At 38.5% G+C, this 16,874-nt stretch overlaps 1 protein-coding gene across 1 annotated transcript in view; it reads right to left on the reverse strand.

Moving 5' to 3' along the window:
• Window positions 1–16,874, reverse strand: part of DNAH11 (dynein axonemal heavy chain 11) — a 358,576-nt gene that overhangs the window by 64,839 nt on the left and 276,863 nt on the right. The window contains 1 exon segment of the mRNA XM_040472462.1: window positions 16,133–16,255. Within this exon segment, the coding sequence (XP_040328396.1) occupies window positions 16,133–16,255 (123 nt within the window).

Below are 16,874 nucleotides of genomic sequence, written 5' to 3' on the forward strand. Positions count from 1 at the left end.
ACACACACACACACACACACACACACACACACACACACACACACACACAAAACCATAACAAGTGTTGGCAAGGATATAGAGAAACCAGAACCCTTTATACGCTGTTGGTGGGAATGTAAAATTGCAGGTCCACTTTGAAAAACAATTCGGCAGTTTCTCACAATCTTAAACACAAAGCTACCATTTAACCAAGCTATTCTGCTCCAAGATCCCAAAGAATGAAAACACAGGTCCACTTAAGATCTATACACAAAGGTTCATAGCAGTGTTATTCCTAATAGCCAAAAGGGGGAAAAAATCCAAATGCCTGTAAACTCAAGAATAAACCAACTACAGAGCATCCAAACAAAGGAATGTTACTCGGCAACAAAAAGGAAAGAAGTACTGATAATACCTAACGTGGATGAACTTTGAAAAGACTGTGCCAAGTAAAAGCAGGTAGCCACACAGGACGACATATTTTATGATTCTACTTACAGGAAACGTCCAGAATGGGCACATCTGTAGAGACAGAAAGGACACGAGTGGGTGCCCAAGAGTCTCAGCCTAAAACCGTAGTAATGGCTGCCCAGTGCGTGCATATACGGAAACCCACTTACTTGTGCACTTTATATGATGAAATTGCACAGTATGTGAATAGTAACAGTGCTACCAAGAAAGACAAAAACAACAAAAAGCTAGCAAAAGGTCAGTTCGTACCATATGGGCTTTTATCAACCTGTAAGGTAAGGAACTGTGCTGATAACTGGTTTCTCAGACGCTCATGCTTTTGAGCACAGTGAGGCATGTCACAGGATGGTCTTCTATGACAAAGCTATCTTTCTTAGTTAACCCACTTCTTGTTGACTGAAAACATATTCAACCACATCTTTGTTTAGAACAAAATTTTTCCCATTGCTTGAATTTCTCTTTCCAAGGGTTCCCAAAACTGATCTCAAAAGTAGCTTTGAGAACGTCTTTCTTCACTAGCACTATTCACTGCATTACCATTACCCTAGGCTTCAGGATTTACAGGACTGGCTTTTAAAGGAACTTTCAAGAATGAAGGTTTCATGTAATTACTATGTCTCGGTTCTCATATGTAAGCAGGATTCAAACTGATACTCATTTGTATCATCACAGTAATAAAACCCATACTTGAATAAACCTCTGGTGCTTCTTGGGATTTTCTGATTACGGCTCCATCTTGGTTTGAATTCATTCCTTCTCAGAGCAGTATTTCAGAAATGCCAGGTCTGTCACAACCTTCCTTGATTTTAGATTCAATTTTCCCTAATTTGTTTATGAATTTTTACTGGATTTGAGTTCATACTTCATAAACTTCTGGTTTTAACCACTAACCTTTAGCCCCAGATAGAAAGAGAATGTAAACTTTTTTATAATTTATAAAATTGTATTTAGGGGAGCCTGGGTGGCTCAGTCGGTTAAGCATCTGACTTTGGTTCAGGTCATGATCTCACGGTTCATGAGTTCAAGCCCCACCTCAGGCTCTCTGCTGACACCTCACAGCCTTCTTTGGATTCTGTGTCTCCCTCTCTCTCTGCCCCTCCCCCATTTGCGCGCAGTCTTTTTCTCTCTCAAAAATAAACACAGAAAAAAATTAAAAATAAAAGGAAAATAAAAAATTGCATTTAAATGAAGAACACTGAACAAACCAACTCCACCATTTCTCTTATTGTTGTCTACTTATCTCGGTGTCACAGGCTGAGGAACTGAGGTGACAAGTCAGTTTAATTTCGAGGTCTATATGTGAGGATGTGTATATCGTCCACATGTGAAAATCAAAACAAGCCTCCACAAGATGACTAACTTACTTTTGGAAGTTCTAGGTGGCTGGGCCTCAGGGAGAAAGCTCTCTAGAGCAGGGACTGGAGAACTGTTTCTATCAAGGGCCAGAGAGCAAATACTTCAGGTTTTGTAGGCCATATACATCTTTCTCAAATACTCATCTTGGTTGACAACCCTTTAAAAACCATTCTTACCTCATGGGTTGCATCAGGACAGGTTGTTCACCCTCTCGCCACTCTAGAAGATCACGCTGTTAGGGCTAGGAATGTAATCTCCTCCAAGGAAACGGCAGCTAATCCCACTCGACTTCCCAGTAACACCACGCTATGATTTTTCCCATCAGCTACTACACATAACATTGCTCCCCTCCAAAGGCTTTCATGAAGAAAAGTGTGAGATTGGCCAACATGAAGCATGTGGTTTGAACAATTTTACTTCTGGGTGTAGGTGAAAAAGCTTTAAACTGGTTAAATACTTAACCAAATATCTGAGATAAAGCAATGCTCCATAAAATAGCTCAGAGACAATTCTGTGGCTCAAAATTTATCTTGCACACTTCCCTTGTACACCAACGTATACCATGAGGCACTCATACCCCAGTTTGAGAATGAGAAACCTACCTGCTTGAGGGACGGGTCTGATTGTATCAGTGAGGAGACAGTTAATCAGAGGAAAAGAGAAGGATGTCTGCCTACAAAATTGGGTTTTACATTTTGCTTGGAAACATTATTTGATAAGTTCAGATTTCCCAGGGATAGTAAATTATCCTCAATTGGGGTGTTTATGATCTATGAAAGGCAAAAACTGCATAATGACTCAGTGGGTTTTATCATTGCTGCTAGGTTAATTTTTGGTTAATCTCCTATCTGGGAAAATTAAACAGACTGCTAGTGCTCTCTCATGATTTGAAGGATCCAAAAAAACAACGGAGTTAACCAGAGGGGTGGGAAAAGCAAACAATCACTTCACTGTTTCTGTGAAAGACAGGAGTCCAGAAGTTATGACTTCTAGAATATAGTGGGTAGCTATGAGCTCTTGAACCTAAACTCCAATGAGAAGCAAGAGCAGGTGTGAAGAACAACATAAAACTTGGAACTGTGGCTATTATCTTAAAATAGTAGTTCTTAACCCATTTTCTGGCCCCATGTCCCCCACGAACAGGACTTGCCCCTGACATTACACCACCATGAGAATCACGTGGGGCAGCAATCTCTGAAGCTTTGGGTAGGGTTGCTCCTAGAGGGTTTTTATTCACCCTTTCAAGACAGTGACCTTCTCCTGCCCCCTTTTCTCACTGCCTGGTGTGCAGGTGACTGATTATATGACTTCAGATCAGAAATAAAATTATTTTCCATAATACAAACACTACAGTTTTATTGGATAGGACATAGGGTGAATCAAAAACATTTTCACCTAGCAGACTTGTAGTTTTAGAGCAAGAAGGGCCCCTAGAGATCATTCAACTGATTCCTTTTTATGGACCCAAATAGTTTATGACTTGTCCAAGGTCACATAGCTTAGTGGCAGAGCTGGGACTAGAACCTGGGTCTCTAGACTCCTAGTATAAAGTTCATTTCACTACAGCACACTGTAGGTTAATTTGCTGTTTGATACTGACAGCTTGTGACCGCAGCCTCCAATGACCTATCTGACCGTCGATCACAAAAGGGTAGTGAGAAAATATGATGGACTCAGTAACCATCTACAGCCGCTAGAAGAAAAAATGTAAAGACACAGCTCAGAGAATGTGCCCTGCTGATCTTTGCTTAGAGAAGGAGAATAGTACTAATTATTGAGGTGCCCAGGTCTAACCAAAGACTTGTAATTTCTGGTAGATATTTTTATAAAATGATTTATAAAATCTTTAAAATAAATCAAAGTAGAGAAAAATTTTCTATCTTTTGGCTCTCAGGAAAAAAAAGAGAGTCTTTTAAAAACACCAAAATGCTCACTAGTTAGTGGCATAAATTATTGTATAAAAGACCACCATCTACAAGTTAACTATTAATTTGGTTTTCCATAGGTCAGGTTTAAATAAAACCCAGATACATTTCGAATTTCAAAATTCTTTCAAAGTTTATTCAAAGTTCAGCTGAAAGGTGTTTTGGAATGAAAAGGTTTCTAATTTCTTCAAGTCACAGAAGGTCATCACTATTGTGAAGGACTGGTAAACAAACGACATCAAAACCACTACATGGGTGATGGGCATTACGGAGGACACTTGTTGGGATGAGCAGCGGGTGTTAGATGTAAGTGATGAATCACTAAATTCTATTCCTGAAACCATTATTACACTATATGTCACTAGTTTTGATTCAACTAAAATTAAAAGAAAAAAAGAACAACAAAAACAAACACACACACACATGAAATGATGGCTTAACCAAAGTTCACAGCATTTCTGTGACAGACATGGGGAAACATTTCTCCCAATCATCAAATTTACCTGAAAACCAGAATCTGTGTGCGTTGAGGCAGCATGATCTCAACATAATCAAGATGAGAATTTCAAGTTGGATATTATAACCTGGACGTTTTATATCTAAGGTATGTGTCTGGAAGGTAAGGAAGTAGCTTTTACTGTTGGTGGAACTGTTCTCAAGATTCAGTGTTGCTGCTGAATGACTTTCCCTAGTGATGAGATATTCTGAGCACATGAACAAACAACGTCATTATTATTTTTTTTATTGCCATCTAAAACAAAATTTGGAAAAGCAACATACTCAGTTTAGGACAAGGACTTGCTTCTGTGGCAGACTGGGGTCTTCACTAGGAATGGCTGCAGGAGACTTTATTTTGATGATGATGACGACAACTCTTTTGTTAAAAAGGTTGCAAAGTCTTTCTCACAGTGCTGTTTAGACAGAAATTCCCTAAGATACTGTATCAGTGTAATGAAGGTTCTCACTTTGAGATGGACAATTCACACAAGTTCCCTGAATAGGAGGAATCAGAGCCTGTTTGTCAAGGTAAAGAGATTGCAGGTGGGTTTTGAGATAAGTGAGTAAGACAGTCGCATTGGTTGGGGTAAAAACACACTCAAGAAATGAAAGAAAGAAAAAAAAAACACTTTTCTATAGACATCTAAAACCTCACTGCACGTCCCGCTGTTTAAAATTAGCCGCTTCTCCACTGGCCTTGGGAGCTGCGACAGCTTGGCTGGGACAGCTTGGCCGGGAGCGCGGCTGCAGCACCCGGGGACGCGCGGCAGCGGGCCGCGTTACTTAGCAACCACAGCAGGAGGGGCCGCAGAGTTGGTCAAACCCCGCCCCTCAAGAAAGGTTTCGGCTGAAAGCCGCGCAGCTGGCCAGGCGGCGCAGGAAAAGGAAGAAAGTCCTGAATAGAAATGAGTTGTTTTGTTGCTTCATATAGTTAATATAACCAACACGTCCTTCTCAGATAAAAGCAAACTTCAATTAGAATTATAAAAAAAAAAAAAGAAAAGAAAAAAAAGACTCATGGTGCAGGACTCCAGGTACCATTGCTTAGAAAGAAAAATGGAAGCTAAACAAGAAAATCATAGATTATTTCCTTTGAGATATAGAAAATATATATACTATGCATTATATGTTAAATATTGTGACACATATTTTGATATATACCATATTTCAATATATCCATACTGAAATATTATGAGGCAGCATGAAAAAATTCTGGTTCCATTTGCATTTTTTTTTAAGGAAAACTTCTTTTTTAAAGAAAATAAGGTCAAGTTCTTTGTCTGTGGTCTGTTTGGAATTTACCTTCACATAAAGTCAAACAACTACTACACAGACGACTATGTGTCCTAAAAAAAAAAAAAAAAAAAAAAAATCTGGATTGAATTTAGGAACAGAAAGGTCTTTTCTGTAATTCAACTTTATTTTGAATTTAGAAATTAGGATAGACTAGAATGTTGAGTTATATCGTAGGAGGGCATGAATTAACTTGAAAATAAAGTGATTCCTACCCACAAGGGATATAATGAGAGAACTACATACCTCCTGAGTTTATTTAAAAACTAGAAGCTTCCAGCTCAAGAGAGCACATTTTATCACAGTGTGGGATTTAATTTAACATTGTTCTAAAGTCCCACCCAAGACCCCATGTAAAAATATCTATAATCAACTGTAATATAATCATGTAGCATCAAACCCAAGGAACATAATAATGTTGAACAAACTGAAAATGTGCTAACTGAAAACGATTCCCCCTATTTTTTTTTTAATTTTTTTTCAACGTTTATTTATTTTTGCGACAGAGAGAGACAGAGCATGAACGGGGGAGGGGCAGAGAGAGAGGGAGACACAGAATCGGAAACAGGCTCCAGGCTCTGAGCCATCAGCCCAGAGCCTGACGCGGGGCTCGAACTCACGGACCGCGAGATCGTGACCTGGCTGAAGTCGGACGCTTAACCGACTGCGCCACCCAGGCGCCCCACGATTCCCCCTATTAATCTTAGTACCACTTTTAGGAAACACAATCATGATAAATATCTGTAAAATAGCTTTTACCTTATTATTTGTGTAAATTAAATTTATATTATATAGCTAATATTTCTGTTAGTTTTTTAAATCTTTTTAAAGTAGGCTTCATACCCAGCACGAACTCCATGTGGAACTTGAACTCACAACTCAGAGATCCAGAACTGCGCTAAAATCAAGAGTCAGACACTTAAGTGACCGAGCCACGCAGGCACCTCACTGTTAGTTTTAAGTTTCTATATAGGGCATGCTACTTGAAGATTATTATTAAAAGGATAAGTACATGAAGAATAGAGGAAAAGTACAAAATGCCTTTTAAAAAATATTTATAAGTTCAGAAACAATCTGAAATTATACCTTACAATAAAGTTACTCCAGATAAGATTAAAGTCCAAAAACTACTTCAATAATATTTGCGGGGGGGGGGGGGATTTGAAAGATTAAAGAGATATAATTTTACGAAGATGTTTCACAGATCAGCAGCTTCTCTAATATGTAAGCCAGTAAATTTGCTTTGGAAAAGGTACATGTTGATAAATCTCCCCAGATATGTTTTCTGTCGATTGATATGATAAGATGTATTTTACTTAAAATTAGGATTGTCTGGAGTTTGGTGGATTTAATTATTTGTAATTACCCAGCTGTTGTCAGCCTGTGGCCATTTTATGACAGTGGTATCTACTATGTGGGTCAGGTTCAACTGTATATCTTCTCAAACACAGATTTAATGTGCTATTGATGAAACCATTACTAGAACCAAATTAAAGTCTGGGCTGATGTATTGGTCCACAGGGAGCTGTCAGACATGAAAGGAGTAATTAGTATTCATTACTTCATACTCCACAACATTCCAATTATTAATGAACTTCAACTTTTGGACTATGCTATATCTATCACAAGCATCTTCTCAGACATTCATTATTAGGAAGAATAAACTAATATTGGTTAAAAAAAAGGCCCCTAAAACAAACAGAACTGAAAAAAACAAAAACACTATTAATAGCGGAAAACTTTGTGAGGGATGTGACTTTCAAGAGTGTGCAATGCAAGGAGTATCCCACCTGCATGGGAGGAATAGGATACAATGAAGACATGCACCCGCTTTGCAATCCTCTTTTCCTTGTTTTCCAAGCTATCTTGTCTTTACAATACAAGGGAAACGTCTATAATCACAAAGGTAATTGCACAGACAGGACAGCAAAGAAATGTAATGATAGAAGGGACTAGAAAAAAAGTTAAGCAAAATGTTCATTGTTGAACATCAGAACAGGAGGCCCATCAGAAAATTTATAATCATGTAGGTTAGTCTGGGATGTGATCAAGGTAAACTCACAATTTTTCTGTTCCTGTTATAATATTACAAATGGGTATTTCTATTAAAAGCCCTATGGACCTTTCCTCATTAGTTTTCTTTTCCATTGTTTTCTCCTTTTTATTTACAGCATTAGAAGAAAAATAATTCTTACTTCAACCAATGTATTTTAATTTTGCATATCACCTTCTAGTTTGCACATGTATGAATTTTTAAAATTTTTCTTTTTTTCTTAGTGTTACATGAAGTAACAAGAAAGCATTTACCCTGTTTAAACAGACATTTTGTCAGATGAAAATAATACTATCACTAAAATATCAAACATTATTCCCAAGTACTTTTAAAGTTTTTATCAACTGGTAACAAAATGTGGAGTATTCTCAATTTTTTCCATTCACAACTAAGAGGTGTGAAAAAAAAAGGAAGTAGAATAGTTCCTCCTCAGCAGAGGTGGCTAATAGTAGTCCATACAGAACTCTACTGTATTACACAAAACAGCAGATGAGTCGAAGCTCCTACCTCCGTTCTCTCAAAGACACCACAGTTCTTACACACTGGTGGGGAGCATTTGAATTTCTAGGAACACTATGGACAACAATTTGGTGTTGTGTTTTAATTTTTTTTTTTCTTTTTCAACATTTATTTATTTTTGGGAGAGAGAGAGACAGAGCATGAACGGGGGAGGGGCAGAGAGAGAGGGAGACACAGAATCGGAAACAGGCTCCAGGCTCTGAGCCATCAGCCCAGAGCCTGACGCAGGGCTCGAACCCATGGACAGCGAGATCGTGACCTGGCTGAAGTCGGACGCTTAACCAACTGCGCCACCCAGGCACCCCTGGTGTTGTGTTTTAAAGCTTATTGTGCACACACTCTACACCTTAACTCTTCTGCTCCAGAATACGAACTATGAAGAATCTCTTGCTGTGTGCACCTGTAGATGCATAAACGAATCATCAGTATGTTACCATTCATAGCAGCCTGGCTTCTTAGAATAGAAAACATAAACATAACCTCAAGGCCCTTCAATAAGAACATTTAATAAATTGCGGTAAAGTGACACCACTATTTCAATGATGAAAATGAAACAATTAGAGCTAGAAGAATATGGGTGAGTCTTAGACACCTAATAGGAGAAACTTCAAATCCCTTTATACACACACACATACACACACACACACACACACACACACACACACACACACACACACACACACACTATGTGACATTTTTGTAAAGCCCCAACTCAAACAAAAATAAATGAAACTATTTTAAATAAAGCTTTGACATGATAACAAAATTTAGAATACTACCTTTGGGAGAGGAGGCCCAATGGGAAATGAGAGGAGCACAAAGGCAGCTTAAAGAATTTAGTTCATAATTTGAATGGAAGATACTTATCTAATTTATCATTATGCTTTATATAATTTTATATGTTATGTATTTTATATGTATCAGCATTAAATAATACAACTTAAATGACCAAAACTCTCTATTGTTCTTAGGAGGCAACTTAAAACATCAAAAGATATGACTGATTCCTTTTTCACACGTCCCACGTCCAAAAAACAATGGCTTACACTTCTGGATCTCTGGCTTAGTCTCTGATTCATACTCTCACTGTACTTATCAGTGGTTCAAGATTCAAGAGACATAATCTATTCTCACTACCTATGTGTGCTATGCTCAGTTTGTATTTTTTTCCTCACCAGGTAAGAAAATGTAAACATAGAAAAATGGCCTAAATAACTTATTCCACATCACCAAACTGGAGGGTATCGGGCCAAGATTTGAACCAAATTTTATCCTACTTCTTCTACCCTGGTGCTATTTTTTCAATTATTTATTTACTTATTTATTTGAGAGAGAAAGAGAGAGAATGGGGGAGAGGGGCAGAGGAAGGGGGGTAGAGAGAAAATCCTAAGCAGGCTCCATGCGTGCACCCTGATGTGGGGCTCAATTTCACAACCCTGGGATCATGACCTGAGCTGAAATCAAGAATTGGATGCTCAACTGACTGAGCCCCCCGGGTCCCCTCCAAGGGCCAATTTCTGACAACTACATGCTAGTACATAAGCCTCACCTCACAACCTTAAAGTCTCTCTTGAAAATACTTTAAGTTTTTTTTTAATGTTTTATTTATTTTTGAGACAGAGAGAGAGACAGAGCATGAGCAGGGAAGGAGCAGAGAGAGAGGGAGACACAGAATCGAAAGCAGGCTCCAGGCTCTGAGCTGTCAGCACAGAGCCCGACGCGGGGCTCAAACTCACTAACGGTGAGATCACGACCTGAGCTGAAGTCAGATGCTCAACCGACTGAGCCACCCAGGCGCCCCTCTCGAAAATATTTACATAGCTACTTCAAGACTGTGGATTAATCACTGCATTAACTTTTCCTCCCATAGCGAGTCCTAGGGAAAAGATGGAAAAATGTATATTCAAAGAAACAATAAATTCAAAATCATGTTGGAAAGAGTACAATGAGTGGAAGCCAAAAAAAAAAAAAATGAGGAATGAAAGAAATTCATGAAAAATCTAATGGAAAACATTAGAAAAGTTAACAATACACAATCCATGGAAGGCAATAAACATATCCTTATTGACATTCAAGGAAAATCAAAATAAAGCAGAAAGGAGAAGGATGCTGTTACTGATGCTTCCACTGGCTCTTGCTCATGATGCCATATCTGCCTGTGAACTCACAGATACTTTGAAATGGTATCTCGTACAATCCTCTAAAGCCTAGTGTTACGTACGTAATTCCTGACAGCATTTTTGTTTGCTTCTGCCAAATACATTGGAGTATGACCTATCCAATGCCACTGAAAAATAAGTTATTGGTTTGAGGTTTTTAGGGCCTCTAAGTAAAAATTTGTCTTGAACATTTACGAGAGGGATGGTTTCTGATTAGGAACTCTCACAGGATGTTTTTCCACCTCTTTTCAGGACCAAAGTACAAGAAGGAAAGCGTTCCTTTCTGCAGGGCTGGGTTTTGTTTAGTTTTTAACAAATTTACCCTTAAGCAGAAGGTAGGGCCCCTACAGTTTCTAGCATTATACAGGAGTCTCTTAGCTGACTTCACACCCTCAAATGGCTTGGTCCAAGTTCTAGGTATCCACCAAAACAGAGACCCAGGTCATTGCGTTTTAGCAGGTGCCCTCAGGAAGAAAACCAGCTTCAGTGTTCCTTGCCTATTTGATTCCTATAGTCCTTTATTTTTTTTGGTCAACCAAGTGCCAAAAGATGTGAATATGTTAACATATTTAGTTGCTTTTCAGCATTCACACATCTACTCTGCCATAATACCCAAAATATAAGTCTATGTTTTTATTGTTTTATTTTTACTTTGGTTTATTCATCTTTTTAAAGACATACATTATGTATTTCTTACCCATAGAGAACTTGTAGTCTAATACAGATAGGAGTGAAAAAAAATTACATATTCTTTTTTTTTTTTAATTTTTTTTTTTCAACGTTTATTTATTTTTGGGACAGAGAGAGACAGAGCATGAACGGGGGAGGGGCAGAGAGAGAGGGAGACACAGAATCGGAAACAGGCTCCAGGCTCTGAGCCATCAGCCCAGAGCCTGATGCGGGGCTCGAACTCACGGACCGCGAGATCGTGACCTGGCTGAAGTCGGACGCTTAACCGACTGCGCCACCCAGGCGCCCCCAAAATTACACATATTCTAAGACGGACAGATAAAGGCAAAATGACACAGTGGCCCAGTACAGAATGGACTGTGCATGGGAAGCCCTGAAAGTGGAAACTTAAAATTCTCATTTAATAAATTAAGTGGCAGTTGAATTCTGAATTAAGTGAATTTGGGATTTGCAGAAAGGTAAGTAAAACAGCCTATCATAGGAGGGGGTAATTAATCTGTGTGAATGAAGGGAATATGGAAGTATCAAATAGGTAAAGCATTTCCTAGGCTTCACAGAAGAGCTTCAATTCAATGTAACAGGCAACAGAGAATTCTTTTTAAAAAAAAATTTTTTTTTAAACGTTTACTTATTATCAAGAGACAGAGAGAGACAGAGCATGAGCATGGGAGGGGCAGAGAGAGAGGGAGGCACAGAATCCGAAGCAGGCTCCAGGCTCTGAGCTGTCAGCACAGAGCCCGACATGGGGCTCGAAGTCACAAACCGTGAGATCATGACCTGAGTAGAAGTCCGAGGCTTAACCAACTGAGCCACCCAGGTGCGCCAACAACACAGAATTCTTAATGGGTTCTTCCACAGGTGAGTGACAGAAGCAGTGTTAGGAAAAGATTATCGTAATCACTCTCTGGGTTGGAGAGGAGTGAGCAGAGAGAGACTGTAAAGACGTTACCTCATTCAGCATGAAGAAATGAAAGGTCTGAATTACACTGTAAGTTGTAGGTAAAAAAAAAATTATATATATATATATTCCAAAACATTGATGAGAAAATAAACAAGGTTTAGGGGAAAAAGAGTAGGAAGAGTAACAATGGCCAAGCAGCATTCATAGGAATTCTACTGAAAGTGGTAGTGACTATTTATTTGGAAAAAAAAGTTGAGAAATTATGTTTCCAACATATGTATTAACTGTCAGAGAGTCATAGTGATGTGGGAAACAAAGGCAGAAGGAAATAGTAGATAAAATTAAATTTCCTTATAACCTACAGCCTACTGACAAATATTAGAGATAGGTAGAGTATACATTCCTCCAGGAACTATCTTAAAGTTAATGCTTTGCTAGAGGGAAAAACCACCTTAGTTTGACAATAGCTAGGCCCCTAGGATCTCAGTATCTTCTTGGCAGATGAAAGTCCTTTTGGAAACTTACCTTGCCTTTACCTCCCCCAACTCCCAAGTATGTGGTTAGTCACTTCTCACAATCCCGGGGCAGGTCTTTCTGTCCCAGGTCCTGTCCCTGTGCTTAAAAAAACCCCACCTTTTGGCACCAAAAATGTCTCAAGAATTCTTTCTTGGCTTTCGGCTCCAGATCCCCTCCATAACTCCAAATCCACATCACCAGGTCATCTGAGAGGACATTTAGTCATTCTTTTAGTCCCCATTTTTGTCATCTGTGAAGATCTCTGATCTTCTGACTGTACAACATGTTTCAAAATGATCACATCTACCAGGTTGGTTTAACTACCTCTCCGTGTAGATATTCCCCAATCTATGTGGTCAGCCAAGGTCTCTTTATCAGGCTCCATACTTACATGTCCATTGGCTTCTTAGACTTCCTTTTTTGAGAATCTTAAAGTAGCACCTCAATCTCTGAGGGTCTAATAAGTGAAATCATTACCTCTTTCCCTACCACATTTCTCTATAAATCCCAACATCATTTAGCTTAGCAGAAGACTAGAAATTACCCTTAAACCTTCCTTTTTTTCCCTACCAACAAAATCCCATTAATGACCATGAACTGATGAAATTAACTCCTTGAGAATCCTTTCATTTGTCCTCCCCCCTCTCTCTCTAGTATCCCTTAGTTTAGGGTCATATTATATCTCAACTGGATGATTATAATTGTTTGTTAATTAGATCCTGGCCCTAGGTCCATCCATGCTCCTTCAATCAATACTTCACACCACCAATAGCAGGTCCTTTCAGAAACAAATGTGATTATGTTACTATCCTAGGATACTTACCAGTCTTCACTAGTTTCCCCACTGACTTATGCTTATGATTCTCAAGTGAAAATAAGGAGACTACAGATTTCTTATTCCAGGAGGACAAGGTCCTTTGGTCAAGAAACACTGCTATTGTTGGGGTGCCTGGGTGGCTCAGTCAGTTAAGTGTCCAACTCTTGATTTTGGCTGAGGTCAGGATCTCATGTTTCATGGGATGGAGCCCCACACTGGGCTCTGTCAGTGCCGAGCCTGCTTGGGATTCTCTCTCTCTCCCTCTCCTTCTGCCCCTCCCTTGTGCACACACACACACACACACTCTCTCTCTCTCTCTCAAAATAAACTTAAAAAAAAAAAAAAAGAACCACTGCTGTTGTCAACTAGTGTTACTGATAGGAATGAGCCCATTTAGTGTGTTTGGGGAAAAGAGGTAGAATTACCAACCTATAGAAAAAGGCCAACTTAGAAGACATCTGTGGGTGCCCAGACATCCCCACTCTGGGGAGTCCTGCCAGTGTCTCTGTTTTCACCTCACCCAGGCCTTACTACCCTTTTTCCCTTCCAGCACAAGACTCTCCCTCAATGCGGATCCTATTTGCAGTCCTCCCAAAGCTGTTGGGCTCTTCTGTGTGTTTTGCTATTTGGTATTAGTTCCCTCATTCCAAAATTCTCTTCTCCACTTGTCTACCTGACAAATGTCCGCTCATCTTTCAACACTACTATTAAATGTCCATCTGATCAAGTGTGCTTTTTTCGACAAAGCCATTCCAAGTCTCCACTATGGAAATGATGAATCCCTGCCATGTGAACTTCTATCATCACACCAAAGGCACTGTAATACTACTTCTATTGCTTATACGTCTGTCCTTCCCCTAAGGAAATGTAGCTTCCTTAAAGGCAGGGTCTGTACCTTATTGGGCTTTGAAGCTGCAGGACCCAGTACAGTGCCTGGCATAACAGTACTCAGAGAAGTTTTACTCAGGGACTGATACAATACACAGGGATTCCACCAGCACTGAGATTCTCTGGAAAAAGACACTAAAAACATCCACAAGGGAAAGGGAAATAGGAAAAACTGGAGGTACAGATCTGAATTTACACTCTTATAAGTCATTGTTCCCACATGTAACAGTTTAGAAAGTAGAAACGTAATAAATGCACATGATAAAAACCATTTGTTAAATTCTTACATACCATTTAAAACTCTCCTGACCTTCTAAAAAAAATACTGGAATGATATGATCTGTTCTATAAAACCTAATAGAATTTGTACATATTTAAGTAATAATAGAATTTCAAATAAGTCGTTCTAGATTGTTTGTGATAAAGCCTTGATGCTTTACATGTTTGTTTGTGAAATAAAAGACTTCTGGGATTCACAATAGTACGTAATTATATCTATGCTGAAGAAAAATTAGGACTCAAATTCAGTCCCTGGAAATTTCAGATTATATATATATATGTGTGTATATATATATATATATATGTGTGTGTGTGTGTGTGTGTATACATTTAATTATATTTAATTTATATTATGTATTTAGATCATTTATATATTTAAGTAATATATAACATGAAATATATATAGTCATATTTACTATATCTATATTTAAGTAATATATAGAGACAGAGAGAAAGAGAATGTGACCAAATTTCTTACACCCAAATTGTGTTATTAAAGGTTCATCTTAAAGCTACAGAATGAGTATGTCAATGAAAAAAAATTTTAGGTCTTCCTAATAGAGTCAAAACCTTAATAACAAAGATTTCACTTCAGTGGCATTTAGGATTTTACACTATATTTTTAACACATCAGACACAGCTACAATTATATTTATGTCAGAGTTACAGTTTGTCAAGTAGCTTATTAGATTTTTCTAAATGCAACTCTGGGTAAATTTTGGCTTATTAAGCAATTATAAGTTGTCAGTCACTGGAAACGGGTTTACTTGTAAAATAAATACGAATCGGTTAGGGACTGTTTAAAAAATAGAAGCTAGTTACCCTTAAGTAGACCTATTTCCACTTAAAACTGACAGAAATAAGGTGGTGAGGGGAAAGGGGACAGGTGACTTTGAGGCTGAGACTAGATGTCAAAAAAAAAAAAGGGTGTTGGGAAAATTCTGAAATGATCCCTCTGTGAAGGAAAAACAATAACAACAACAAAAGGGAAGGAAAGGCAGTGAAGTAAGTCTAGTGAAGGCTGGTGTCCTGAGAGAAGAGGCACAGGGAGCCTATGGAATGTCACAAGCCCCCGTGAGCCCACACAGGCTTGGCCAGAGACATACTTGCTACAGGTGACCTTGAACACATTTATAGCAAGTGCTGTGATGACTACTTAGAAGTGGCTTCAGTGCCCTGGGAGAATGTCCTGGAGAGTGGGGTGTCCAGGGGGAATGGCAGCTATTTGGAAGGAACTAGAGCTCACTGGGGGTGTTCCTACTTGCTGGTGGCACCGCTGCTGGTTTGGGAATGATTTCAGAGGCCCAATGACGAGTTTAATGCTTACAAGTATTTCAAGTTTATTAGAAAAGAGCACTAACATGGCAAAACCCTCATGTTGTGGATGCCATGACGCTGGATGACGCTGAATTAAAACAAAGTGTGTGGACTTAGGATGCAAGAGATCTGCAGTTTAGGCAAACACACTACAGGTGTTTTGCCAACTCTTAAACTTCTTTGGGGTGAACTAATAAAGGAGCAACTACCCTCAGCTATGTGGCAATGCGTTTTGTGGTTTATAAATCAGGAATTGGCTAACATGAATCTAAACCTATCAAGGAAACAGTCTGAAAGTCTGCGTAAGGTTTGAGGTTGCTTTTGTCTTGGAATGTAGGTGCCATGGAATGAAAACTCAGAACCATCACTAAGAAGATTCCAGTGGACTATGCTTGATCCTGAGCCTGACAAACAAAGCTATCACACTCATATGCAGCACAAAATATTTGTTAAAAATTCAAAAACACTTACTTCCCCTTTTTAATTGTGTTCCTGCCAAGCAGTGGATCAAGGACCGGATCTATTGTTTCCTCCAGATTTTCAACTAAGATGACATCTCCAAAGGCCAAAGCGGTTTCAATGGCATTCAAAAACCTTAAAATCCAATCACAATTGATATCATAAAGATGTCAATAAGCACAGGGAAAATGTTCCAAATTATTGAAATTATATTTGATGTAATGTAGATTTTTTTTAGTGAGACAAACTTAGAGAAAACTTTTATATAGTATTCAATTAGATTACATAGAAAATAAGGAGTACATTTTGAGATGAATTACACAGTGATATTTTCCAAGTGAAATTGAACAGTATGACTAAGTCCATGGGTAAATTAGTTCTTGTGACAATAACCATGGTTGAGACAAATGTAACTTATCCAAACATCATAAATTTAAATTAATTTAACAGGTCTTTTTTTGATAAAAAATTCAAAATATATTAAATGCCTTGTGGTTTTGTCAAACATTCATTTAAAAAAAAACCTTTAGGTTCGGTTGTGGTAAGTGGTAAATTATCATTATATTCTCATTCTCCAAATTCTCCATTCATTCTCCCTCTCCAAAAATAGTTTCTCCCCTTCAAAAATAATTTTCCCCAAGTATTCAGATAAGCAAGGAGTACATTTACCTGCACGACTGCAGAAATTCCTTATTTCACTTTATGTGTGAAAAGATGAAAAAAGGGCCAAATGAAGTACTAGTAAGTCTAAAAG

Source organism: Herpailurus yagouaroundi, unplaced genomic scaffold, assembly GCF_014898765.1.
Source record: "Herpailurus yagouaroundi ecotype Mexico unplaced genomic scaffold, PumYag 100, whole genome shotgun sequence".
In the NCBI taxonomy this organism is placed as follows: Eukaryota; Metazoa; Chordata; class Mammalia; order Carnivora; family Felidae; genus Herpailurus; species Herpailurus yagouaroundi.